Source organism: Oryzias melastigma, linkage group LG16, assembly GCF_002922805.2.
Source record: "Oryzias melastigma strain HK-1 linkage group LG16, ASM292280v2, whole genome shotgun sequence".
NCBI lineage: Eukaryota > Metazoa > Chordata > Actinopteri > Beloniformes > Adrianichthyidae > Oryzias > Oryzias melastigma.
The window spans coordinates 23,960,193-23,988,152 of record NC_050527.1 but is presented as its reverse complement, the minus strand read 5'-3'; the positions used below and the strand labels follow the sequence as shown (position 1 = coordinate 23,988,152).

At 39.9% G+C, this 27,960-nt stretch overlaps 2 protein-coding genes across 4 annotated transcripts in view; both read right to left on the bottom strand.

Annotated features, from left to right (window-relative positions):
- bmper (BMP binding endothelial regulator) overlaps nucleotides 1-13,794 on the bottom strand; it is a 46,186-nt gene extending 32,392 nt beyond the window's left edge. The window contains exons 1-3 of one of the 3 annotated variants that reach the window (XM_024258584.2): nucleotides 12,909-13,794; nucleotides 12,711-12,796; nucleotides 1,656-1,741 (exon numbers count right to left, since the gene is read on the bottom strand). In XM_024258584.2, the coding sequence (XP_024114352.1) occupies nucleotides 1,656-1,741; nucleotides 12,711-12,796; nucleotides 12,909-12,916 (180 nt within the window). In that variant the 5' untranslated portion in view covers nucleotides 12,917-13,794. Of the gene's footprint in view, nucleotides 1-1,655; nucleotides 1,742-6,176; nucleotides 7,103-12,710; nucleotides 12,797-12,908 lie in introns of those variants that run through there. The other 2 variants (XM_024258583.2, XM_036216021.1) reach the window with 2 other exon arrangements.
- A 7,466-nt stretch (nucleotides 13,795-21,260) lies between these two features.
- On the bottom strand, nucleotides 21,261-24,278 carry LOC112136705 (protein PTHB1; the record flags this gene model as incomplete). The annotated part of the gene is given in 2 exon segments (XM_024258586.2): nucleotides 21,261-22,117; nucleotides 23,938-24,278. A coding segment is annotated over 1 exon segment (331 nt), but the record flags the coding sequence as incomplete, so codon positions are not given.
- Nucleotides 24,279-27,960: the final 3,682 nt, after the last annotated feature.

Below are 27,960 nucleotides of genomic sequence, written 5' to 3'. Positions count from 1 at the left end.
ATTGACTGTATAAAACTGTCTATGGCAGGTACTAATACCTGTATGAACGTTGCATTGTGGGTAATCTGGATGTGGCATTTTGCTTCAAATTTTCCGGAGATATTCAGGAAATAGCCGGCAAACAAAGACAACAGTATTTATGTGTACTGTTATCAAAGATTTGTCATTAAAGTTCCACTCCAATCATCTTTTGTAAAAGCGTTTTCAGTGGACTTTTAATTATGATTATGCAGTTTTTAGCCAAAATAAAAAAAACTTCTAGGAAATAGTTTCTGTAAAGTGGCAGCAGTTCATTAGAAATTCGCTTCCGAGTTGTGCAGAGCAACCCCGCCCCCACTTCCCTTCCTCATTGCAAAGATCTCTCTGTTTCCCACTAACTGACAGCCCCTCACACCCCCAACCTAACATCACCGGTGCAACAAAAAATAGCGAGCAATATTGGAGCTATCCAGTCTTGAATCAGATATCAGCTCAGACAAGGAAAACAAAGACATACGCGGATCTAGTCGAGTAGATAAGTGGATACATTGGAATGGAACGGAGCAGAGAGCTTGTGACCCACCTGGCATATTTTTTTACATGACAAATTCACTATTTTATGAGGAGCATTTTTTAATTGTAAGCTCGTAATTCACATTTGAGTAAAGACATAGTCAGTCATGCAATTTAGGCTTAATTGTCTTTATATATGTCCTCCATCATCAGAAAAAATGCCTCAATTGAAAAAAGTGGGTCACTAACCTGACGCTAGCTTAAGCACTAAAATGTCCTCCTTAGTTAAGAATCTAAACTGTCATTAACTTTACAGTTATTTCACAAAAACCAGTGAAAAAAAACGACATATTTCTGTACATTTGTGGTGTTTCTTGAACCGTCTGGTCTCTTTCCTCCAGCAGATTTTGCAGTATGATGTGAAGCATTGTTCTGCTTAAGGAGATCATCCCATTCAGGAAGTGCTATCAGCATGGGGGAGGTGGGGAGGTGAAGCTTTGTCTGCTACAGTTTATAAGTCTGCGACATGGACCAAAAGTTTCCCAGCACAGGATTCCCCGGTCAGTACTTGGAACTATGACTGTGGACCATTCCAACCACCTTTAGTTCATTCTAACACATCTTCTGTTGCATGTGTTTGTAGAACCCTCTACAATCACAGCTTTGAAAAGCCCAAACTTCCTATAGGAGGCTTACCGGTCCATTCTCATCCCCTAAAACAAAAGGACATCCACAGCAGTAAAGAGGTGGGCTGCGAAGGTCAGAGGTCAAAGAGCACATGTTCCAGGAAAGAGTTGTCCCCTAACGTTTTGTAGCTCAATTTTAACAGCCGTGCTCGGTCAGGACAGCGTGACGACAGGCTCGTCTGTTAAAACAAACATGTATTCACAGCTAGAGTCCAGCAAATCTCAACCAAATAGTGACTCTTTACAGCGTTTTACTGACCTTTCTGCACAACAGGATTCATGAAAAGGAGGTTTTTGTCAAATATGACACAAAAAAAACATTTTAAACCCCATAATTTAGTGTTCTGTTGACAACTTTAAGAGAAAACTTCCCACAAATTCATCCATCATCAACTGTTTTTAAATGTTAGATTCATGATGGAGCCGCAGGAGGCTGCATCCTCTGATTGGACGGTGGGCGGGATGAGCGGCTCTTACCAGACACACACAGGTGATGCAGGGGTTGTCAGTGATGTTGGGGATGTGGAGCACCTCTCCTTCATTCTCGCAGCTGGCTTCAGTGCCTGAAAGGGACAAGAAGGAGGTGAGGACTGACTTCAACCCTCTTGACCGACACTCACTGCTCAGTATCAGATGGAAACAACATGAACACGTCTGACGCTGCAGATACTTTGAATACTTGTTGTTCCTGGTGCTTGTTCATGAGTCAGTGACATTTAAACCGTGTTCCTAAAAACATGAGTGTTGCAAGCCCAAATGTAATCTAAAGAAATGACAAGAAATGAACAATGATTTTAATGATCATTTCAGATTTGCTCTGTTAGATTGATTGATTTTCCCTACAGTTCAGGTGAGCTTTCTCACCTGTATTATGACTGGGCTATTTAAAGAGGGAAGACCTGACGCAGATCCAACCTCCTTAAATAGAACCTCAGCAGTTTAGGTGGTCAAAAATAAATCGGACAATAAGATCTTGTATGGCTTGCACAAAATCACGGAGGCTGAACAATGATGATCTGACCTTGTTTAGCATTTGCATTTGCCTGATTTTGACACTTTGTTTTGAAACCTAAATATTTTTACTTGTACTCAACCAGCCTGGTTGCCAGATCCTGTCTAAAGAAAAAGTAGCATGTCCTTAAATACATCCATTTTTTTGTGTGTACGTGTGTATTTAATGTTTTTGTGGCATTTTTCTTAAGAAAATTAAGTTTCAAATTTGCATTTGTGAGAATATCTTTATTCAAATCACTGGGAATCCGGGGCAGAAGAAAAAATGAAGTTGGAAAAATGTTTTTTTGTGACAAAGAAAATATTCCCGGTGGGCCACAAGTGACCTGGTCAAAGCTGGGCAGGGGAAATGAGGGGCGGGGTTGCTCTGTGCTAACTCAGAGGTGAATTTCTAATAAACTCCTGCCGCTCTGCAGAAACTATGTCCCAGAAAACCATACAGTTATGGGGGATATTTTGGCTAAAAACAGCAAATTAACTAAAAAGTTAAAGTCCCATTAGTTGTCACGCACCTATAGGTGAGGGGAAATTTGCTCACTGCATTTGACTCAACCCGTGAGGGAGTGGTGAGCTGCAGACACAGCTGCGCTCAGAAACCATTTGGTGGTTTAACCCCCTTATCCAACCCTTTAATGTTGAGTGTCTAGCAGGGAGACACTGAGACGCATTTTTAGAGTCTTTGGTAGGAGTCGGCCGCAATTTTAACTCACGATCTTCCAGTTTCAGGCCGGACACTCTACCACAAGGACACTGAGCTGCTTAAGGTTGGATTATCGAAAGATAATCGGAGTGGAACTTGAATACGAATTCTGAAATAGTGAAAACTCAACATTTGTTGATGAAAGGCAAACAATATCCTTGTGCAGGAAGTTTAGAGTAATGATGAATGCATATTAAGAGATAAGCTGAGTTCCTGCAGAAAGCAGCTGAGTGGAGTGGAAACTCCACATATTGGAGTCTCGAAAAGAATAATATGAAGTATTCTCTCCATAGTGAGAGAAGAAGCATTTCTGTATCAGAATAAGAGAAAAAAAATGTAAAGAAAAAAAAAACAAAAAACAAACATACATTTGTTTAAAATGTTAACATTTCAGTCTGATTCTTCACATTATCTTCACCAATATCTAACCAACATTCGACTTGCAGCTTATTTTTGCTGAGGCACACCTGAATCAGGTAATCAGCAGCAGGTAGGGTATTCAATAAAGAAAACAAAACAGCAGCTTGACATCCTTGAATTTTAATCTTTTTTTCACAATTGAGAAGAAATTCCTGCAATAAAGGACAATTTGTCTTAAATTCTATTACAGAAAAATATTGAATTCATCTATAAGCTCTACTTAATAAGTCAAACGGTCCATTTATATTAATAGCAGCTGGTGTTGATTTAATTGCATTTATTAAAACATTTTTTGGGATCAGATTGTTGACCAAATGCGTGTTGAGTAATATTGTTTTTCATTTGAACTCGGAAAGGTCTCCACAGCTTTGAGCCTTTAAAGTAAAAGCTTCCTTCCCACAAGAGACGCTGGACTCTCTAGAGGTAAATCCTCCACCGAGCTCTCTGTTTGAGTAATAAACTGCTTCCTGTTTCCATTCATGTGTCCTGTATGTGTACAGAGTCTCCTTTATGGCTGAAATACCATGCTTTCTCCATCATGATCACCCAACATCTGTTTCTACACTAAATATTGATGAAAAAGGCTGCACGGCCAAAGAATCGCTCTTTCACAATGTAAAAAAAATGATTTTCGTTTTTCTTTTTATCAGCGTGTTTTGATCTCTGACCTGACCGCTGTTTATTTTTGCTGTAATCTTGATAGTTTAAGGATTAACCATTAGCTGAACTCATTTCAGGCTCAATAAGATGAATGCAGGAGTCTGATCATGTTGAGCTTTTGGCACTTTGATGATACAAGAACAGCTTTCCTCTCCACTGATGCATGTTGGGGAAAAGCCAAAGGCTGCAGAAAAGTTTAGGTCCGTCTGCGATGGAGTAAACTCCTTCAATTAAAAATAGCTCCTTCTCTGCAGTGAGTCGTCTGTTTAGTCCCACAGCAGAGGAGCCGCCTGTGGATTGGAGCCGAGCAGACAAACCCTACAGACTCCACCGCCGCAGTAAAATTTACAGCCTTCGAGCATAATTAAAGTGGCAGGGCTGTGAGTGTTTTGTGTTTGTGTGTGCGGAGGGGTCAGTCTCTGGCACAACAGCCTCCTTTTCTGCTGCTTTTCAGCGTCCAAGATTCAAATCTCCAATTCAATATTAAAAGGACCTCAAAGGGCCTGAAGTCAAACAAACAAACAGCAGAAACAAAAAGGAAGAGAGAAAATCACAGAGATAATCTCATTTAGACCCACTAACAGGGGCAGACCTCGGGGAGTCCCAGTGACCCCCCTCAGTCTCATGGGGGCTTTTCTCAACTCAAATGCTTTCATTTTGGCTCCCAAAAGTAAATTTAGATAATAGATGTCCGGTGAATCTCATTGAATTATGCATTTGTCAAATATTAAATAACACTCACGTGTTTAACAGTCAGTTTAAAACTGCATTTTAACTGGAAAAACGTCAATAAAGGGATTGTTTAACAAGATAAAAATGAAAAATGTCACTCGAGGTGCATGGGCGAATGCACATTTTGCTAACTTTAGTTTAAAAAAATAACATCAAATGTGTTTTTATTTTAGAGGTTTGACAATGATTATTTTAAATCAGTTTTGTTCTAAAGTTGGAAGCGGCAGGAACAAAAAGCTTGCAACAGCGAAAGACTGATGTCACTGTTTCTCCAAACAAATGTGGATTTAGGAGTCCTGCGTGGATGTGACAAAAAGTCATGCAAATCTAAACTCCGAAATAAACCATTCTCCACCTGCTGCACGCGATCATTTGACGCCTGTGTGGTTTGGAACCTAAAAATAACTCGGGAAGGAACATTTTTGAATGTTTTTGCACGCAAAACACCAGTGGTAGTGTGAGTTTTGGGGATGTTCCATCGCAGAATCTGTGATCAGGACGCGCGCGGTCCGCTCCAACAGATGGACAGCCTGTCATTCAGCTCCATGTCAAATAGACGTGTTTGATGAAGGGTTATGCTGAAGTTTGTGACTTCCATCAGCATTTTTTTTTTTTGTCTGAAGGATGGAGGGGGACAGCAATTCTTATTTTAATGTATTATTATTTATCCTTGTTTAGGGAGATTTTAAGTCCAACCGCATTTTTGGTCTTTTACGCAGTCCACGCTCCACCAAACAATTGCAGAATAAAGCATAATGCATTTGTCCCACCTGACCAAATTCTGTTTCACTCGCGCAGCTTCGTTTCCAATCCCGCAAAAAGGCGCTGCGGGACAAACTGACCCTGAGTGCGCCTGCAGATGCGGAGCGTGGATAACTACTACCATGGCACAATCCGGGAAGAGGAAGCCGGCTGAAAAATACACAGTTTACTTCCGTTTAACCAAGAACGACAGTCGTTTAATTTAACAAATGTCAGCTAAGTTTTCCATTTTACGCACAGCTTCCTCTGGTCTGGATGATCCAGGAAAACCAGAACTTCAGCTCTGCTGCAGAGAACAGCTAGCCTCCTATAGGGTTACCTCCACCGTATCAAAATAAAACAGGAATTCCAACGCAGACCACGAGAGGAAAACAGCCCAAATACTTTCTGTGATCTGATTCAACCTATTATGTGGATTTCATCCCACTGCGACATAAACAAAAACGCACCATGATGTCAAAGTCTGTAAAAGCTGCAGCTCTGCCTCCCAGGAATCTTCCACAGATTGTGCGCAAAGACGCGCGCTGCCACAACTTCACCACTAAATTACTGGTGATCAGAAATACAGAAGCCCAGAGACTCTGTGCGCTCTCGCCTCCGGCTGAGTAAAAACAGGAGCACCAGACTAAATAACCAGCGGTTCTGGGTGGATTTTACGCACAGTGGGTGTTGTGATGTGTTAATATGAAGCCATATGATCCCTTTAATCTTACCTGTAATTAGCGGAAAGGAAGACAGGGGCGTTTGTAGCAGCCATAAAAAGCAGATGAAAAACTTACAGGTGGACTTGGAGAGAGGGTTCGAGCAGCAGAACAACATCCTCGAGACTGCTCCAAGTTAAAAATGTTTGATGGGGACAAAGAAAGGAATTATTCCAAAAATGAAAAGAGTTAAAAATCCACGATGGGGGTTAGACCTCTCCAGTCGTTTGCCCGCTTTGCAGCCTGGAGAGACAAACTCAGTTTGTCAGTTTGGGATGAAATGCAAAGAGACATTCAGCCAGACGCGCAACAATTACAGCGACATTAGAATGACAAAGACGCGCCGGCAGGCAGGAGACGGCGGGGCTGCGCACGTCCTGCGCTCGGAGCAGAGGTCCGGAGCGGGATCACGCACATTTATGAGGAAGGATCAGTCACAAGTCTTGCTCTGAAAGCCTCCCGAGATGGGTTGAAGGGGGCATCAAGTTGCAAAAACAGATATCAGTCCTCATCCGCTGTCAGAAAACTTCCAGTGACCGGGAGGACCGGAGCTCCACTTGCAGACTGATAAGAGCGCGAGCCAAGCCGCCGTCAGGCGAATCCAAACGTGCCAAAGAAAGTGCGCTTCTACTCCTCAGATCCGCTCGCGTGGATGCTGGACTGTCCCGGCCGTAACGTGGACTGCATCTTCCTCCTTTGGCTCTCTGTGGAGAGTCGACCTGCGTGTCCTCCTCTTATAATAAAGCAGGCCTCTGGTGTCGGAGCGCACCTCCGAGCCGTGAAAGTCCTGCCTCCTCTGTTCCACCCGGGACCTCCTCCTGCGCCCAGACCTCTCCAAAGCCAACTCCAAACCCCCACAGACGCTCTCCGCTCCACTAATAAGTCAGATATCTGTCTGGAACCTCACTGGATTCCTCCTCTCTTCACGAGGAGACCCTGAGCGCTCCAGAGCAGCTGCGTCTGAACTTGCGCGCTCTAAAAAAGCTCTTTGTGTGCAAATGTAATGACAGAGGGAGAGCGGGTTTCCTCTTTTGGATCCAGTTTCATCACCAGCAAAGCTTCACATGTCCCCGCGTGGGTTTGCTCATTTAAAACAGATACAAAATAAAGAAACACCACAGAAAACCAAGTCCTTATTAAAGTGCATTTGCCGGCCTAAAACCTCAAGGTCACACTTGTTTTTATGGAGTTAAATACAAAAAAAGTAAGAAGTGAGACATAAATAGTTTTACTGAATCTGTGATTAACAAAAGTATTTCATTTACTGTAAACTCACCCAACAGTTTGATCTACAGGGAATCACCCAACATCTAATGAACCTGAGTGACGGCAACTTTCTCCATCAGGTGGAAAGCCTCAAACCCATCAGGGAGTGGAACCTGTTACGGTGTTTACATGCTACTTTACAACCTTTTAGCTCTGCCCGTCTGCTTTTAGATCAAACGTTACGCCTGGAAAGTTTCACGACTGTCTGTACAGTCACATCAAAGGCCATTATTTTAATATATCGGAGTACTTTAACTCTATTCACTAATAAGTACCTGAAAAAAGGGTCAAACTCAAACAGGGACAAAGAAAAGTGCAGCAAACACCAAAAACTTTCATTTGTGTGACATTTTAACGAACTGCTTTTTGCATAGTAAAATAGAAAGGGTTGGAGTTTAAATAATTTGCATTTAATGTTAAGTGAGTTTTTAACAGGTTGTTCATGCAAGCAGCTTATTATCATTCCATGACCTTAAGACCCCATTAGGCTTTTATGCACAGACTTAAAGCAGAAAAGGAGAAAGCTGGATTTGTTGTTTTAAAGTCACAAACTTAATTCTGGGAGGTTTTAGAGATGGACTGATGACGTTCATCAGCTGGATTTCTTGTCCCCTCCATATCTGATTACCCAAAGAGCAAATAAAGGACATATTTGTTGGGGTTTCCTGTAAACATTAGACAAATACCAAACTGTCTTGTCGACGTGCACGCTCCTTCAGAGCCCAAACTGTGAAACATTTTGGCATTATGCTCCCATAAATCTGCCATCTGGAGTCAGCATTAAAGCCGTTTGTGACGGATGAGGCGGCCTGCATGATAGTGCATGCGCGAGTGTGTGTCTGGCCTCTTTTAAGTGAAGCTCAGACGAGGAGAAAAGCGAGTCTTCAAAGAAATAATTAGGACCCACCCGAGAGCCTTTAACTGAGCGTCAGCCGCCTCTGGAAACACAGAGCACAACAGGCCGAGGTGTGAGTGTGAGGAGGAGACAGTAAAACGGGAGCGCTCAAAGAGGCATGCAGGAGGGTGTTTGACACAGAAGAAAGGGAAAAAAAGTCGTCAAAACAGAGAAGGAAGCATGTTTTTTAAGGACGGGAGGTTGTGTGATTGGGAGTCAATTTGTTAAATTACAAAAAAAAAGTAAATTTGCCTGTTTAGGTTTTTCAAAATAATTCCAGGTTTAAATTCAGTATTATTAGCCACTAGATGGCAACAGAGAAGGGACAGGATTCACCTGAGCTGGCTGTTTAAATGGCTATATTACTCTCACAGACAGCAACATTCTTGCAGAAAAGTCATGAAGGACCCAGCAGATTATCTAATGTGGAAAAACAAAAAAATGTCTGTTATCTGTAGGAATTCTCGAAGCAATTCAAAAAAGATGTGCAAAAATTATCAAAATGTGAACTGATAAATAATTGATGGCATCAAACATGGAGTAAAGTGATCCTTCTGCTTTAAATTCTGAAATATGAGAAGATATTATGCAAGACTGTTAGCTTTAAAACAAATGTGTCGCCTTTAGAGTACGGGTGTAGGAGAAAATCGATTTGGAGATATATCACGATATTTCGTTTGTATCAATTTAAAATGCTGTCAAGACTATATTTAATTAATTATTTATGAGTGTCCTTTTGTTTTCCACCTAAACTCCAGACCACTAGTTGGCAGCAGAGCAAAACCAGCAAGAACCAACTTGGATTAGATGTTTATTCAGGCTCGCGATTTTTGTTGCTAAGAGACGTGTACTATTTAGTTTTTACTCGGGATGGGTACAGAACCCAAACTTTGTGCCACGTTGCTGCTAGTATCATATAAAAACCTGGATTTTGTTGCTTCGTAACTAGTTCAGATAAAAATGAACGAAGCGGATCGTGGACAGAGCCTCAGTCAAAAGCCATGAATTTGCTTTGGTAAAAGCAACTTGTATAAGAGATACAGTTGCAGTGTTTAACATTGTGATTATTAAACACAACAAATGTTACCATTTTATTTACAAGAAATGTGTTTTAATATTCAGGTAGAGTTTTTTTTCTACGCAATACTCTTTAAAAATAAGTGAAAAATGGTTCTGGTACAGTCTTGGGATATATCGCGATATGAATCGTATCGTGAGACACGTATCGCAATACAAATCATATCGCTACCAATATACACCCTCACTTTAAAGTATAAAATTAAATTTACAGCAGGCTTAGAAACATGTGTTCAAGTGACCACTTTCAATAAAAAAAGTCAATGTATAAACACAAGCAAATACACGTTTCAGGCGTCTGCGTTCAAAACTCTCACATTCACGCTTCGCCACAAAAGTTTTTAAGACCATTTTTACAGGAAGTATAGAAGTGAATGTTTCCAGAAACTTATCAAAGTGACAAAAGTGCAAAATAAAAAAACACATTTGTTACAAAAATCAATAAATAAATGCAAAAACAGAAATGTGCATGTTACACCTGTCCAGCTACACATTGGCGCTAAAGCCTGAATAGCAGATTGAGATGAAGAAAAAAAAGGTGAAAATGTAATTTTCCAATCTCTTATTGATTTTTTTTTACGTGAGGTTGTCCGGATTTCTCCCATCTTCTCAGTGACTGCAGACGTCAGCTAGACTCCCCCCGACCTGAGGGATAAAGCCCCCAGCAGCCGACAGGTCTATAAGGATGAGGCGGGAATGTAAGGAGGGAGACGTTAAACCCAGCTGTCTGAGTTTCACAGGCTAACAACTTTGTTCAATAACTTTTCTAAGAATCTTTAGTTTGAAAAAGTTTAACACTGCAGGGACTTTTGGAGAAAATACCCAACATAGCTAGATAAGCACACTTTAAGTGTGAGAAATGTGCAACTTCTTCATATTTGTGTCATTATTTTTTATCTTACCATTGTTTAACCAGGAAGGTTCCATGAGATCCATTGATCTATTTAATAAAGATAGTTCAGGCCAAGAAGAGGCAGAAAAGAACAGCTACGAGTAAGATATTGAATTCCTAGGTCCTTCATAATGGCATCGAACTGAAGTTTAAATATGAGAATTGGAAGATGAATTGTTTTTTGTAGAGAATTCCAGTCTGTAGGTGCTTTATACTAAAAAGCCGTCTTTCATTTTTCTGTCCGGACACTCGGGCCTGACAGTGCATAAACGTCCTGGAATCAGAGGGGATAGGATCCATCAGGTTTCTACTGAAGAGTTACACTCAAATATGGGGGGAACAGTCTGATGAGGTTCTTGTACATGAGTTTGTGCCAGTGCTTGGTCCTATAAACATCTAAGTTCCAACACGTGACTGCAGTTTGCAGTGATGAGTTCGTGAGTGTCAGAAAAATGTGAAAAACCGAGTCCAACGTGAGTCTGGACAGGGGCATGTTTGCATAAAACATCTCCATAATCCACCGCAGGAAGAACTATTTCAGCAACAAGTCTGTTTCTTACATAAAAAGAAAAACACAACTTGTATCTAGAGTAGAAACTCAGTTTTAAGCAGAGCTTTCTGACAAGAGAATCAACATGAGGCTTAAAGGACTCATCGACTAAAATGACCAAATAATTAAAGGTGCTTCCTGCTTCAATACTTGAACGATCTGGAGCAATAATGAGAGGATTTTTTTTTTGTAACTGTAACTGTATTAACAGTTTTATTCCTTCCAAGTCAATATTAATTAGATATATAGAATTACCTGCGATAATGCCAGTGTGAATGCTGTAAGCTGAATCTGGCTGTTGAAGATCCGAGAGTCAATAGCTGAAAATGTTGAAACTGATGGCTAAAAATGCTCAAGCTGATAGCCGAAACGCTAAAGCTGATAGCTTGCCAAAATATTAGCTAAATGCTAAAATAGAGAAAAAAATGGAAACATGTCTAATTTTGCTAAAACAGATAGCATGATGCTAAAACATTGGCTGAACTCCAAATTTCCATAAAGAACGTAAAAAAGTCAAATTTTACCAAAACAGCTAGCATAATGCTAAAATGTTAGCTTAACTCTAAGTTAGCCCAAAATACCTGAAAAATGCCTAGATTACAGCTGAAAGTATGCGCAAATGTTTCAAATACACAACGTTTTTGAAAAATTTGAGCAATTTGTCATTCATTTTCTACGGGGTATATTTTACTCAATATTTCAAAAACTATAAAATTAATGAATACCAAAAATAAAAGTAGCAATGTCCTGAACGAACTGAACGTTTTGATATCAAGATTTTTGAAATTTCAGAAAGTGTGATTGAGTTTTTACGTGTGGAATAACGTATGGAATGGAGCAGGAGAATCACTATAGTGTGAATTCTACAGAAGCATTCAAATTTGTATGACTGCACCTCAGAAGAAAAATACGGTGAAATTATTTTTTTTTTCTCTGTGAATCAGCTGATCACATAAGTAGTTACGGTATATCAAAGGGAAAAAAGGTTGAAAGCTAAAAAAAACGTGGGGTTTTAGTTGAGGACTTCTGGCCAATGATTTCGGGCGCAAATTGTGTTTTTTATGCAGCCGGCTCTGGCAGTGGGAGGGACTTCCACCTATTCATTTTCAAGCGCCATATTTTTTCTGTCCCAGATTCTCTTGGGAGGGAAAGACTCAGTTCAGAAAAAACTGTGACACACAGCTGTGAACGCTAGCTACAAATTGTTAATTCGCTTCTGTAAATGAAGTTTCAAAGAATATACAATCATGTCATCAGCATATAAATGAAAGGTTGCATAAGTTATATTTTGTGCTGTCTTATTTATGTATATCATGAATAGGTGAGGACTCAGAACAGACCCTTGTGGCCCCCCATTACTTGTTGTCTGTGAACAAAATCACAAACAATTTTGGCCCCTGCGACTTATACTCCGGTGCGACTTATAGTCCGAAAAATACGGTACTCTAATAGATTAGAGGGCGACAGGAGACCTCTATAAGCAGATCTCTTTCGGAACACTATTGGGAGACTTCTAATAGAATAACAAAATGTCCGGTAAACAACTACAATAGATGCATACCAGTTATCTAAAGCTGTCGATTTCCAACTTTTTGGTCACTTTGGGGGAAATTTAGCTTCTTCTTTTACATGTGGCCAGATTTGACTGACAAAATAGAAATAAAAAATAGAGTAGAAATTCACTTAAATCACCAGTTTCAAGACCTGAGTTTCAAACTGCTAAGACCTCTTTCTTTGACCGCTGCCTCGTTCTCATTGCACTGTTGCCAGTTTTGGGCCCACAGGAGGTTGAACACATCTGGCAGGTTCAGTCCACACTGAGAGGAGACAGATGAGGTGGTTTTAGACATCTGGCAAGAATCCTACCTCGACGGCTTCCTGGTGAGGCGATCTGGGAGCCAGGACACACTGGAGAGATCCCTCGGCTGGTCTGGGAACGCCTCGGCATACTGCTGGAAGAGCGGGATGAAGAGAAGGAAGTCTGGACCTTTGTGCTCAGAACCAAAACCCAGGTGAGTGGAAGAGAATGAATGGATGTACTATGCAAAATAGGAAAACACCAACCTGCCCATAGCTGGATTTTTTATTTTTTCGTCCCAACATTTACTAAAAACGTTGGGCAGCCGACTCTCCGGTTTGGCTGCAGCTGCTTTGCTTTGGATGTTTGTCCTGTTTTACGATCCTCTGGAGTGTTCTGGTATCCGGAGGAGTTTGACTCAATCATCATCTTCATCTGATGAGAAATTTCTGCTAAAATGTTGGGTTTTTCCAAACTTAGTGCACACCTGCAGGGAAGAATTTCATCAAAACACAGCGGCCCTGTCTGCCTCCTCCTCCCTCTTGAAACCAATGGAAGCAGAAAGAGAAGGCAGGATATCGCCCACATTTTCTTTTCTTGGCTTTTATTTTGCCAAATAAATAATGACAAAGTAAAGTAAGTACGTGCTATACATCTGAGGTAGTATTTATCTACGACCCAAAGCAATTTTATGATTATTATCATGGAGTTACACAAAAGATCCGATTGAAACTTTTCCCCTCATGGCTGTGAATAAAGAAACTAACTCATAGCTGTGTTTGGATTTGAATTTGCGTGATAAACTGGAACTTTTCTGTCGATAGTGCAGCAAAAGCAGAAGCAAAAAGTTCATCCATGTAATTCCAGCTCCCAGTTGGGGAGAGGTGGGCAGATCTGCAGATTACAGGCCCACACAGAAACAAACCACCACGCACGCTCACACCGACTCTTATGGCCAATTTAAAATCACCAATTAACATAACAAGCATGTTTTTGGTCTGTAAGATGAAGAGAACACCTACTCAGAGGTATCAGCCGGCTAAAAACAGCAGGACAGAAGCTACGTTTTACGACACACTAAACAAAGAGGCTGTGATCATAGTTTTTTTAAAATGTTTTAAAACATGTAGAAGTTGTTTGAAACATATTGAACTGTTGAACATAGAAAATACATATTTTTATTTAATTTTCTAAATGATTTTAACATATTTTTGTGATGTTTCTGATGCTGCATGATATTTATAAAGAGAATGAAGCTTAAAATTGCATTTCTGGGAATTTCTTCATTGATTGTAAATCCAGAGAAAAAAAAATGCAGATTGTAAAATACGCTGGGCAGGCAACAAACTCCCTGCTGCACTCCAGTCTGAAATAGATCCGTGTACGTCTTTGATTTCCTTGTCTGAGCTGGCTCTAAACTGTATGCCTGGTTTGGTCTGATTTTTGTTGCACCAGTAATTTTAGGTTCAGGCTGTGAGGGGCTGTAAGCTAGTGGGAAAGTGTGTAATCAGAGAGGGGAAATGGGGGCGGGCTTTCTTCGTTCATTCAGAGGCAAATTTCAAATTAACTCCTGCCACTCTGCAGTAACTATGTCCCAGAAAAGGTGTTTTAGAGTTTGGTTTAATATAACAAAATCATAGTTAATAGACCACTGAAAAGACTTTAAAAATAAATCAAAAGATGATCGGAGCGGGACTTGAAGATTTGAGAAAAAATTAGCTGTTTCTTTAAGTTGAATATTTTAGTAATTTAGTAATTATGATTATGCAATTTTTTCACACAAATCAAAAAGCTTACGTTGTTTTTTTAGACATATTTTCTGTAGAGCAGCAGGAGCTCGTGAGAAATCCCCTCAGGGTTCTGGGCGGGACTATTTTCACAGAAGTAAGCCTGTGCTAATTTCCCAGCATTCCTTTGTTTACAATCTCTCCGACATATAAGAAAAAATAACGTTGAGCAATATCGTAGCTTTGCAGCCGTACAGCTCTGAACCAGATGGCAGCTAAGATGAGGAAAATGAAGACGCATGAATCGATTGATTTGGAAGTGGAGGATTTAGAATTGCACGGCAGTTGCTGGGTCACAAACTCGAGCTTTTTTCAAACTGAAGGATTTAATCTGATCCAACACAATTTGAATAAAGAAATACTCAGAAATGCAGCTTTAATCTTAAAACTATTTAATGTATGAGAAAAATGCTACAAGAACATGTTAAAACACAATTTTCATTGGAGTGGGTCTTTAAATGTGTTTGTGATTTACATCCTGACACGGACCAAAACTGCAGATGTTTACAATTTTTAGAAACCTGAAACGAGGATAAGGTTTTGTATTGTTTTGCACACTCCTCTGGTTTTACGAGTTTGCCGGGACGTTGGGCCAGAAGTTGATCTCTTTGCATGGAACTGCGCTGTGGGACAGGAGCCACAAAACAGCAGAAAGGACACGTTACAGGAGGGAACAAGGAAAGCTTTTCTTACAGGTTTCAGGGGCCCAGAGGTGACAGAACACAATGGTCTCTGTAGAAGCTTCAGCTATGACAGGAAAACTGCAAGAGTTCATTGTTCAACGTTTACCTGCAGGTCTAAACCAAAGACGTTTGAAAAGCAGTCGTTGATTTTTCCATCTGCATGGATGGTACAAACTGGTGGCTTTGCCGAAGCAAAGGCCTTTTTTCGGTTATTTTTTTACTTTTCTTTATATTATTCACAAATATTTAAGTTTGACTTTGATTAGTTTTTGTTTAATAGGTTAAAACTCATCTAATCTAGAGAAGATCTCATTTGTTAAGGTTTACGGACAGTAAAAAGTTGTGGGAAACCAGGAGGAAATGTGTCCTAAATCCTAAAATGTCATGAAGAACAAATGTGTGTAAAAATGTAAACATCCACATCCTCCAGCAGACTTGAGTAAAACAACTAAATGTGGAGAATTAGACATTTGATGACAAAAATTGTATGAAATGTGTAAGTTTTATGGGACATGACATGTATATGACACATTTGTACTGTTTTTTCATCACCACTTAGCAAGTTATTAATATTTATGATAGAATGAGAATGGCTACAGACACAGGCTATCAGTTGACTTATGCCATGAACCCATACGGGAGGTTGACCCGTTCAGGTACTGCAGGTTTTATGGTTGTCCAGGCTGGTGGAGGCTCGTAAACAGATGTGGGCGCATCTTAAACCTTGTGCTATCTCATGGGGTCCAGATGACTCCACCCTTACAATTATGTGTGCTTGGAAAAAAAACATTCAGTGCGCTGTCTTGTGGGGTCCAGATGACCCCACTTTTAACATAAAAATGCCTGGGATAGCACAAGAGTTAAGAGGAACGTCTTGCAGTTCCCTTGAGGCTCATACGGCCACCTCAAGGGACGTCACGAAAATGGAACGTATCATTGCTGTGCCTGTGGTAATTAAATTCCATTTTATTTATGAAGCCCAATTACACACACTGTTGTCTCTATGGGATTCGTTCTTCTCACACACCTTCAGCAATGTCATTATAACTCTTTGGAAGAAAATATTAAATAAAATAATGATTAGATAATAAACGTATTTGCTAATGACACTGAATTGCACTAATACTTCACAAATGACTGACAGGTTTTTTGGCAAACCCTTATAAAAACTGGAATTTTCTATTCTAACTTATGTCTGCCTTCAGCCAGGATCGAGTTTTAGATAAAAATGCAATTTTTCTTTGCCTGATTTCTAACTAAAGCACTGTACTTTCATTCTGCGTCCACAAAATGGAGAAAACGTTGCAACATAATTCAGGAGAACAGAAGACCGAAGTCAGGGAAGAAAGTATAATTTTGGTAATTTTCTCCACATCTCAAAACATGGGATCATCGCTGTTCATACAAAACAAAAACCGAAAGGCGAGCCACTTAAGTTTCCTGAGACGAAACTTTGCTGATGCTTCAAATCTGCAGCGAGAACAAAACGACGCAACAATTATCTAATCCACTTTGTTTACGCTTGAAACCCAGAGAGACAGACATAAGCTGCAAAATAAAACCTGGAGAGAAATGTCTGCACCTCTAAATCCAAACTGGGCTTTTATGATATTTCACCCAAACTGCCGCTGTGGCTCCACAGCTTTTTGATTGGTGAAAAGCTGTTTGATGTTCCAAACCGCTGGGTGTGCGCTGCTTTGTTTAATGGCCCCTCAAATCAGGGCTGGTTTACTGAACAGAAGTGTGAAAAATGGAAGGAGTTACTGACGAGGAAAAACTGAATAATGGAAAGCCTTTAAAAGAGAAATAAAAAAGGAGCAATTTTATGAGGATGTCAACTGAAGAAACAAAGAAAGCTGCTTTTGAGGAACTGCATTGGCAGGTGGTAGTGTTTGTGTTTACCAATGTTTTGTTTTTTTAAGCTTTTTGAAATCTCCAGTTATTAATGAGGAGTTTTGGTTACAAACAGCAATAGAAAAAACTAGAAAACAAAGTATTCATTTTAAGACTTTCAAAATTTGTCATTTAATAAGAATAAATATATTTCTCATTACTGTTGTTATATTTGAATAAATAGAAATATTCAGCTGACTAAAAATCTTTGGAAGGCAAAAGACTTAAACACATAAAAGCATAGATAAACATCCCATAGTGAAAAGTAGATTGATGAAGTGAGAAGTTGTTAGTCAGTAATTACCGGTTTAGATATTCCTGAAGCTTTGCACCAACATGTAGGCACATTTTATGCTAGAATACTTGATTACACAACTCTCATTAATTCCTCTGAAGCTTTCTAGTTTTAGAATTTTCCAAAGTAAACAAACAACAACTAAAAAAATTGGTAGAGCCATAAAAATTGTATTTTAGAAAACAGCTGGGTGTCATCAGCGTATGTGTTTGCACCATTACAGATGATGCTCTTTGTTTGTTTTAACATGGATGAAAAAATAAGTATGTCCATGTCTCTTTTAGTTCTTTCTGAGTGTAACAACACTTATTAATCTAATTTAATGAAAAATCAACAGTTGTAATACAAAAAAAGAAACAAAATGCTAGTTTAAAGCAAACTAAAAGACATGACCCCAAACATTAAGTCTCCCAAAGTAGAAAGAAATGTGACAAAACATCAAACCAAATCCTGACAAAGATTCTGACATAAAACTAAACAATATGACGACTGGTAAAAGTTTGTTCAATTCAATCAATTTTATTTAAATAGCCCAATAACACAAACAGTTTTCCTAACGGGCTTCACACCGGTAGTTGTCCAAAAACATAAAATCAATCATAAAATTTAAACAATAACTTAGCTAAGACTTAGCTAATCTGGGCATCCCCGGCCTTAGACCCTCCTTCCCAGTGAAGAAAATCTCATTCTGGGACAAAATAAATGAATAAACGCCGGGGATGTTCAGATAAAGGAGGGATTCTCTTCCAGGATGGACAAGCGATGTACCAGGACTGTTAGAGGAAATGAACTCATCTAACCCTACAACTATATGTTTAAATAGTGAAGCAGATGGGCTGCATCCAGATGAAGCTGGGGGACAACTGGTGGTGCGAGACGAGCCAGAGGTGAGGTCCACTACCAAGGACAGGAGCACAGAGGAGCCACCTGGAATCTAGAATCTCTCCCGCTCCTCCAGGGGGTGGGGGTGGGGGGAAGAGGGGCTAAAAAATGAATTTCTCCCCATCAAACAGAGGTATGGAGAACTATAAAAAAATAAATGACAAAGAATAGAGGTAATGAAAATAGAAGACAGAACCTCATCTTCTAACTTCTAGCAGCCTACTGACAACTAATTGGTATTATTAACATTTAGTTCAACCATATCAATAATAAGTAGCATGCAAATGGCATATATTGCTGTAATATTATGTTTATTTTTTTAATTATAATTCCCTGGATTTTTTTCAAATAAAACCTAAATTAACACATTCCCAGCTTTCTTTTTTTATTCCAGTCATTTGTTTTCTTACTAATGGAACAGCACATATATCTGACTAGACCTGCAATTTGGAGGATGCAGATTTGTAAAAAGAAAAAAAAAATCAGTGACATAAAATAAACAAAATGCCATCGGTAGGGTAACAAGCTCACAATAACATCCTGTGGATGACGAAAGAGTAAAAGTAAGAATGGAACCGTTGTTATGGTTGTTGTACAGAAGGGTGGAAATGAAAGGAAGCAGTCTGCAAAAGTTTAAAGACATGATAGAAAAGATAATAGGGACCATAAGAAGATGATTGAGAAAGATGGAGTGAAAGGAAATCCAAAATCCAAACTGAGATGAAAAAATAAACAACGAAAATATAAATTGATAAGAAGTGACAGCCAAAATTAAAGGGCAAAAGACATATGGGAAACCAAAATCGAGAAAGAAATCAACAGAGTGAAGATAAAAGAAGGACACAAGCAGAAATTCATGAAGGGAAAGACTGAAGGGAAGAAAAGGGTTTTCAGAGGAGCGAGATAATGTGAGCTGTGAGACTGAAATGAAAATATTTACCTAAAAGAGGAAAAGAAACAAAAATTAAGAGAGTGTAACTCAATCTGCCGAGCTCCTCCATGTATGCACACCGAGGACTGCTGCCAAATTAAACAGCAACAGCTTTGCCTTATAGCTCCGTCACCCAATCTGCAGCTGATCTCGCCTGCGGAGTCCAAAGGAAAGGGCGGTGCAAGCCAGGTACTTCAAACGCCGTCAGACAGAGCCCCGTTCATCAACATGACAAGCCTTGGACCGGTTTGCCCTCTTTGTCAGCTGAGGAAACAGAGCCATGTAGGAATCACACTGGCTTTAGGAGATGATGGAAAGTCGGAAACTCAAACACTTGGCTCGGTGAAAAGGTCCTTTCTGGTGGACGTCCAGGAGAAAAACGCAGAAAAGATGTGACCAGGTTGCGCCACAAGATGTCCAGTTGCTGCAGATACACCTGTAATTCATTTCAACACTTTGTATGTTGGGAAGCAAAAATCTTTTTTAGTCTCCCACATATTTGTACAAATGAAAAATGTGGAAAACAATCCGAGGGCCCTTTTCTACTAAACACTTTTCAGGCTAATTTGAAAACAAACTAAATCAGAAACCACTGTTGATGCCACCATCACCAACAATGACGAGAGCATCGATAGAGGAGGCGACATCTCTGACCAGCCTACTTCCTGGGGAAGCTGGAAAAGTTTGGTATCAACACTGACATCCTTCACCGAGAGCCTTCTGGTGGGCTGCATCACGGCGTGGTGTGGAAACTGAACTTCTCAGAGCCAAAAAGCACTACTGAAGGTGTTGTGAGCAGCAGAAGACATCACTTCCATCAGCTTTCCTTTAATGTAGGATATTTACTTCATCAAGAGTCTGCACAAGGCAACCCCATCCAGAAAAAAGGACTTTTCCGACTACTACCCTGACCGACGACACAGGAGCATGCTGGCATGTAATAAAAAGACTCAGAGACAGCTACTATCTCCAATCTGTCAGACTATTAAACTCCTAATGGCACCTTCAATGACTAAGGCCAGACATGTGCAATAAAATGTGCAAAAACACCCCCAAACTTAACCCCTATATTTGATTTTCTCTTTTATTCACTTTTTTTTTGCAAAGTACTAATAATTGCATGTATCAGTATCTCTAGACATTTGGTTGAGTCAGTCAGCTCTCCCTACCATAAGCATTCCCTTGCATTGTTGACCTGTGTTGATGCTGCATATTAACAAAGTTTATAGCAAATAAAGCTTCATTCATTCAGTTTTATTCATTCATTTAGAAACCATTGTTGACAGGACTCTACTATATGACCTAACCGTCCACTAGTAGTTGAAGCAAATCTAAAAAAAAAGCTTAGGATGTGAAATAGACAGGTGTAAATTTAGTGTTAAAATGTTCTCAATTTAAAAAAGAGGTGCCAGATGATGCCTAAACTTAAAGAAGGAAGAGTCTCATGCTTGAGGCGGCTCAAGTTTAAGAATCGGGGCAGATATTTGGAGGGAAGTCATCTAAATGTCTTAAAACATTGTTAGGGTATTTCTCTTCTTTATTTCATGTGTTATAATTTCTTGTTTTGGGCATGATTAGCAACATAAACCAATCAGAGTATTTGTAGAATTGGAGTTTAAGAAAATATCGATTCAGTGAAATATCGCAATACTTTACTTGGCGATACTTGTATCGGTTTAAAGTACTTCCAAGGCGATATTTAAATTAACTATTTATAAGCAAACATGTAGAGTACATGTTTGATTTTGCTTTCCCCTAATTATTTCCTAAATTACCAAAATAAAAGCACCAGGAATCTACTTTGGTAAAAGCAAATTCTTCACGTGATGCAGTTTTTTAAAATTTTACTTATGTGAAAAATGTATTATTATTTAAATAATTCTTAAGTCATGATAAAAATAAAATTGTGAAAAATTGCCTGGAAGTTTCTTGAGATAAATCCGGACACGTATCGTTTCATTACACGTGTATCACAATATGCATCGTATTGCCAGACTCTTGCCCATACACACCGATACTGTAGAGGCCTTGAACTGTTCTGATATACTTACTGAGAATGAGGAAATACAGGACAACAACTCTCAAACTAAATTGGAAATGATTGGAGACAAAAAAAATGTAAGTTATGAATTCAAGACGTGCAACCATTAAAGTTAAAGCGTTGCATAAGATCCACTTTATGTGAAGGACAAATGTGAGTGCCGATTACATTTTTCTAACCATTTTCTTCAGCTCATCTTGGCACGGGTTGAGGGGGCAGAAGTCTAAAGAAGGATTTCAGACTTTCCTCTTCTGAGACATTTATTCCAATTCCTCCAGGAGAATCCCGAGGCGTTCCCAAACGAGTTGTAGTCTCTCCAGCAGGTCCTGGGTCATCCCATCCCTGCAGCCTTTAGGCCCGATGCAAACGCCTGATGGCTGAGGGTCTTCCAACAGTGAGGTTGAAGGCAGTTGTCTCGACAGCCCAACTGTTGTTCGTCTAATTTGGTTAATTTAATGTGAATTCAATTACAAATAGATCATATTTACAGTCAATTTTGTAGCTTTGTGGCAAAAAGAAAACATCTTAGAAAGAAAATCATAATCTGGTCATCAGCTTTTAGAAAAAACTAAGTAAAGTTTGAGCAGTCTGAGGAAGGAAACTGGATTCCCATCAAAGTGAGATTTTGAATCATCTCTCTGTCAAAAAGAAAACCACAACATTTTGAAAATGTCCAAAAGTTTCCAACAACAAATAGGAGCCACTCAACTTCCATCAAAGTCGAAAATTACAGTTGACAACTTAAGCTTGACATTTCTGTCAGACTCTAACAAACAAGGAGTTTTAAATGTTTGCTGCTGGAACTGAAACAGAACTTATTTTATGCTCCAATTAAAAGTTATATTTGGTTCAAAATCATTTAAAATATTCTGTTAGAAAGCAGGAGAAGTAGAAAAACAAATACTTACAAACCTTCAGAGCAGAACACCAAGGGATTAGTTTGTTACTATGACAAAACTGAACCTGAAGAGCAGAAAATAACAAATAATTTGTAAAATACAGAAAATAAAAAATACAGATGTTTTTTAATTACTTACAATTTTATTTGTTTGCATTTTTTACATTTCATTGTCTGTTCATGTTTGGGGATTTTTCTTTATGAGGTGCTCATTGACAAAAAAATTGTTTGAGGATAAGTGTTGGGAATGTCTTCTGCAGCCTGATTAATGTAAACCTCTAATCCAACAACAACCAACTAAATCCATGACACAAACATTCAGAATCATCTAACACCTGCAGCTCACCGAGCCCAATGGAAACTCCTGCAACCAGACAGACGAGTCTAACAACATTTCTTGGCAAATAAGCTGCTACTGCCTTCACTTCACCTCTAGTTATCAATTAAATTAAACATATCTAATTTTTTTAAAAAAGCTTGTTTTATTAAAAACTACTGTACAGTACTTTGTAGACAACAACAGGAGCCATGGCAGGTATTGCAAACTGGCATCTGTTTTACAATCTGAGCTAAAACAAAGCTTGTGTGAGAGCAGGGGAAGCTGACCAGGACGTGAAGAGTCCTGCAGACCTGCTGGCATGGCATCTATGGCTAAAGTATTTACACCTCTGACCTGGCAGAACGAGTGCAAACGTCCTCAACATGTCTGTCTAAAGCCTTAGACTTCACTGGAAAAAATAAGGAATTGGTCTTAGTGTTGTGCAGTTTCCTGCTCTGTCTGATGTGCTTTTATAGTAAAATGGAGTGTCTCTCATCTACTTAATCTTCTGTCAAAAAAAAAAAAAAAAAAAATCACAAACTTCATCACGTTAGTGTTAAACTGTCAGCAGCACCGGATCTGAAGGTGTTTATCACAAAATCTTCTTTAGTGGGACCGTTTTGTAGAGAATTGAAGAAACTATGACAGCTTCAGATTTTGTATGTGTTTTCCTCCCAAAAACATCAGTTTGTAACAGATAAACTAAAGGGAAGAGATCCTAGAAAAAGCCAGACAAAAGAATCGTGTTTTGGCTAAAACAGTTCAAGTAGAACCGTGTGCAGCTTCCTCTGCAAACGACTCCTAAAGGAGTCCGCTTTTCTACCAGAATGGCTAAATATTCATCTTCGGATGAAAATAACATTAAAAAAATGATGCAGTTTTTGATGATAATCAGAAAAGCATGAAATGTCACTTTGATTTTCATCTGAAAAGCCTCAGGTTTGCTTCTGCAAAGCACGAGTCCATCAGCCAGGATTGTCCTTGTGTGTCCCTGGAAAAACTAAAATAAACCCAACAGTGGTGGAGGTCAGACGGCGGCGGCGGCGGCAGCTGTAGGATGCTGCTTTCAGCTACCCAGAAGCAGGGGGGAGGTGGCTGGATGCAAAGCACCATTCTTGGTGGACAGGCGGGGGAGGCTCTGGCCAGGCCAGGGCCGGACTGGGATTAGGGAGGTGCACGGTCGTGGGTTCAAATGCTGATGAGGCAGATGAGGAGGAAGAAGAGAGTCAGCGAAACGTCTGAGGAGGAGGAAAGTTCTTATTTTGTCCAGAGTCTGTGGCCTCTCCACAGACACCCGGGACAGACCCAACGACCAAACGCAGTGCGGTTCAGAAGAGTGCGCACGTGTGTGTGTGCACGAGGATCAGCTACTGAAATGTAAATATGCATGTGGGAGGAAATGATTTCTGGGATGTCTGCCCTTAGCGGAGTATATTTACATATAAACATATATCTGTAGTGGTGTCGTGTTCCTCGGTCCAGAGTACCGCACGCTGATTTTTCGAGTGGAAGGCTCTGCGTGTGCAATCACATGTTTGCTTGTGTCTGTAAGCAGGAAAACAAAACCTTCATTTCGTCAATCCTCCACTGCCTCCGACTCCTTCTTCTTTTCTTTAACCTTCACAGACGACTTCCTGGACACTTTTTTGTCGCCTGACTCCTTCCCAGCCTCCTTTCCTTCCTTCTCCTTCTTCTCCTTGGACTCTTTCTTCTCCTTGGAAGATTCCTTTTTGGACTCCTTTTTCGCCTCCTCCTTGAGCTCTTTCGACTCCTTGCTTGAGTCCTTCTTTGACTCCTTTTTCTCCTTCTTTTCTTTTTTGGCCTCCTTTAAGGGCTCTGCTTCTTCTCTCACCGCGGCCTCAGAGGGCTCCTTGGACACGTCTTTCTTCTCTTTGGAGTCTTTTTCTAAAAGACAGAAAACAACAGAGACATCATGAACAGATGAATATGGAATTAAAACCCTAGGCCAAATCCAAATTCTACCCCTATGGCTACTTCATACATCTCCATTTGTAGGGGTATTTGGAGGGATATCAGAAATAGCTTTTTTAAGGGGTAACCTTCTGCTGATCTGTGTCACGCTGTGGAAGCGCATTTCTTCACATGGGTGTGCTCTAAAGCACAGATGTTTACATTCAAATGTAAGTAATGACTTTTTATTTTAGCATGACTTTTTTTAAGTGACAATACTAATGTTGTTATGTATTTTCTGAGCGCAGGAAGCAACACGCTAACGTAGATGACTGGCCACTATTGATGATGTCATCGAGAGGGAGTTTCGTCCAAATCTGAAGACAGCATTTTTCCATAACTCTCCATTTGGAGGGATAAATGTAGGGTACGAAAAAGTCATAGTAGTAGGGGAAGAATTCTGATTCTGCCGTAGTCACATGTATGGAGAGGTTTGACCTGTACAGGTGCTGCAGGTTTTTGTGCTATCTGGGCCCATGGAAGGCTGTAGACAGGGATAGTCACATCTTAATGTCCATACACACCGGCCGACTTGCGTTCAAGCAGCCACTTCCAAGAAAAGTCTATGTAAATGCACGCAAATCCTCATTCCGGGCTTCCGCATCCAGAACTCTCACGTTCACGTGTTGCTATGCAAATTTTTAAGTCCAATCTTGGGCTGGACTTATGAAATGGTTGTTTAATGATTGCACAGAAGAAGTTCAACCAGTTCAATTTTTGATTGATTTTTCAAATTAACAACTGCATTTTGTCCCAGGACGGAACTATACGAAACCAAATATCGGAATAGAGCTGTATGGGAATTGAAAGCTAAACCAGGTTGAACTTTAATCTATCAGGGACTCAGCATAGGAGTAAAGTAGTCATCCTCCTTAACTCATGGAAGTGCCAATTGGCTGAAATTTGATCCTGAAGGAGAAATTAATAATCGTAATAATCTGGAATTATACAACTAAGTCTTTCATATATCAGAATAGAGCTGTGAAAAAAAAAGATTTGCAAAGTCCTCGACATTTTGCACCAATCCTCTTCCAACTCTGAGTACACGCGCTGGTATTGGGTAGCGACACTCCAGTGTGAATACTGTATGGTAACCAACATTCAACACATTCTTAAATGTACATCATGTGTCCAATGTATACATGGCATAAGAATAATGAAAGATGCACACACTTATGATGAAAGAGTCCTTGCACTACACTGCAGTCATTAGTAAGGTGCACGTACTGGCTCCTTACAGACTGAATCAGGGGTGTGCACGTAAGTGCCTGTAGGACGCTCATCCAAACTATAATCTGATTTCCTAATTTCTATAGTCAGGCAACAGGCAACAAGGACGCACTTATTACTTGAAAAGCACAAACTGACCCCTTTCACAGTTAATAGTTGAAAAAATGAAAAATCTGTACGATACGCCTTCCTCTCACCTACTTACCCTTACTGTTTAAGTGTTTGCTTTGATCTGCCACTTGCAGCACACCCATATAAAAAAATGTGGATGAACATTTTCAGTCTACAGGCTCATTGAGAGGTCTACGAAGTTGATGTTTCATGTGAGCCACCTGCATTTTTCGCCTGTAAGGGCGGTTGTGACAGAAAAATTCTGTGTTGAAAAAGTAGATAAATCTATATAAAAAGCAGATTCTGCAGAGGTGAGGAGTGGGTGGAGGTGGAATCTATTACAACAACATTAGTTAACAACAGTTAATTTGTGGACAGACGTCAGACAAACAGTACATGAACAGAGGCCGACCATCTGAAAGACAAACTTTCCATTCCAGCTCGGTTAATGCAGAGTTAATTCATGTTTGTACAAACTCTTTTCTTCCTAAACTGCAAATCTAACAACTTAAATAAGAAGACAAACTGAGTGACAACAGCACCTGCTGCATGACAAAAGGGCCTTCCTTCAAACACACACATGTAGGCCCTCTCCAGCCCCCCCTCCTCCAGATTGGATTGGCTCTCTGATAAGATGATAACGGCTCTGTTGTCTGCCAACAATGAGACACACTTCTTATCTCCATGAGAACGGAGAGGGTTTACAGACGGGAGACAACGGCCTGGTATCTCGCTGTTTGTGTGAGGAGGCTCCAATGCTGGAGTGGCTCTAAAAGTATCTGCATGTGTCTATGTGTGGGCATTGGCCTGTCTTTGTATGTACGTGGAGAAGACTCCAGAGTGGAGCTCTAATCAGGCACTTCATCGTCTAGGGCTTCGGAGACACAGACTCTAGGGCAGCATGTGTGGAAAGCGGGTGCCATAAACACAGATTCCAACAAACATGTGACCAACACTAAAAAAAACATTTTTTTTAACAACAAATCCTGCTTTTTCACAAAAATCTACATTTGGAAAAAAAAAATCAACCCCACAAATATCTATTTTAGGTGTCAACAGCGATAGTTAATTAACAAGTTGCTGTTTTTCCACCTAAAACCACTTTCCCACCCACTCAGCTGTAACCGCAAAAGCGTAAACACAGGTTGTAAACATGCCCATTGTCGGCGGAACACAAGAGCACACAAACGCACTTAATCTGTCTGCCCAGTTTGTCGAGAACAAGTGAGAGCAAACCTTCCAGAGAAGACCACAGACGGTAAAAATCTTCACTTTGACATGTAAATTCCCCCCTCCCTCCTTTTTTTCACAGCTTTTATGGTGCGACATAAAAGAAATGTCGGGAACAAACACTTAGAGGAAAACGTATCTATGCGTGAATGTGAGTCTTAACGAGCGTTGTCCAGAACCCCAAACACTGGGTGTGAGTCCGTGTTTTTACGGGTCTCTGAGACCGTCTTCACTGGGGAGGGTGAATGGGTTAAGCCCATAGAGACAACCTAATCCAGAACTGTCTGGTTACCTCCTCACACCCCCGTGAGGACATCGGCCCCCCCAAACAGCTGAGTTAACACACGGCAGGGGTGTGAAAGAATCTGTGTGTGAGTCTGCATTTATTTCTGCACCAAGTTAAACAGCATTCATACAAACGGACAGAAATCTAAATGTCATTTTTATGTCCCAATAAAAATGTTTTATGCTGTTCTCATTATCGTTTCTGTGGTTTTTCTTTACAGTAAAAACTAAAGATAATAATTGGTCATTCAAAATTGACTATTGAGAGAACATGACAGCAGTAATGGGTTATAAATTCTCAGAATGATTATCTGTAGTAGTTCATCCCAATTTCAGCCTTTTTCATCTGCTTGTTGAAATAATTTGGCTTTGAGTTTCTAACTCTGATTTCAGCAGCTTCAGATTTTCTTTTTAGCATAAACATGGCTCGACTGACACAATCTTTTGTCAGCAAGCAATTCTACCTTTTCTCTTTAAGTAGTTGGTAAAATTAGGGGTGTAACGAATTGTTTTAACAATTCAATTTAGATAAATTCAAATAAGATCATAACATTGATGAATAATCATATCTGCAACAACTTGAAGATACGATTATTCGTGGATATTGGTTCCTTTTGAACAAGCTGATTCACTGACCTAACATTGATCCAGGGCATCTTGAGCTAAAATTCAACCAGTGTGACTCAGGAAGTTTTCCAGATCGGTTTATCTTGCAAGATAATCAAGTATAAATTAAATATGTATACAAACAAACAAGAAAAC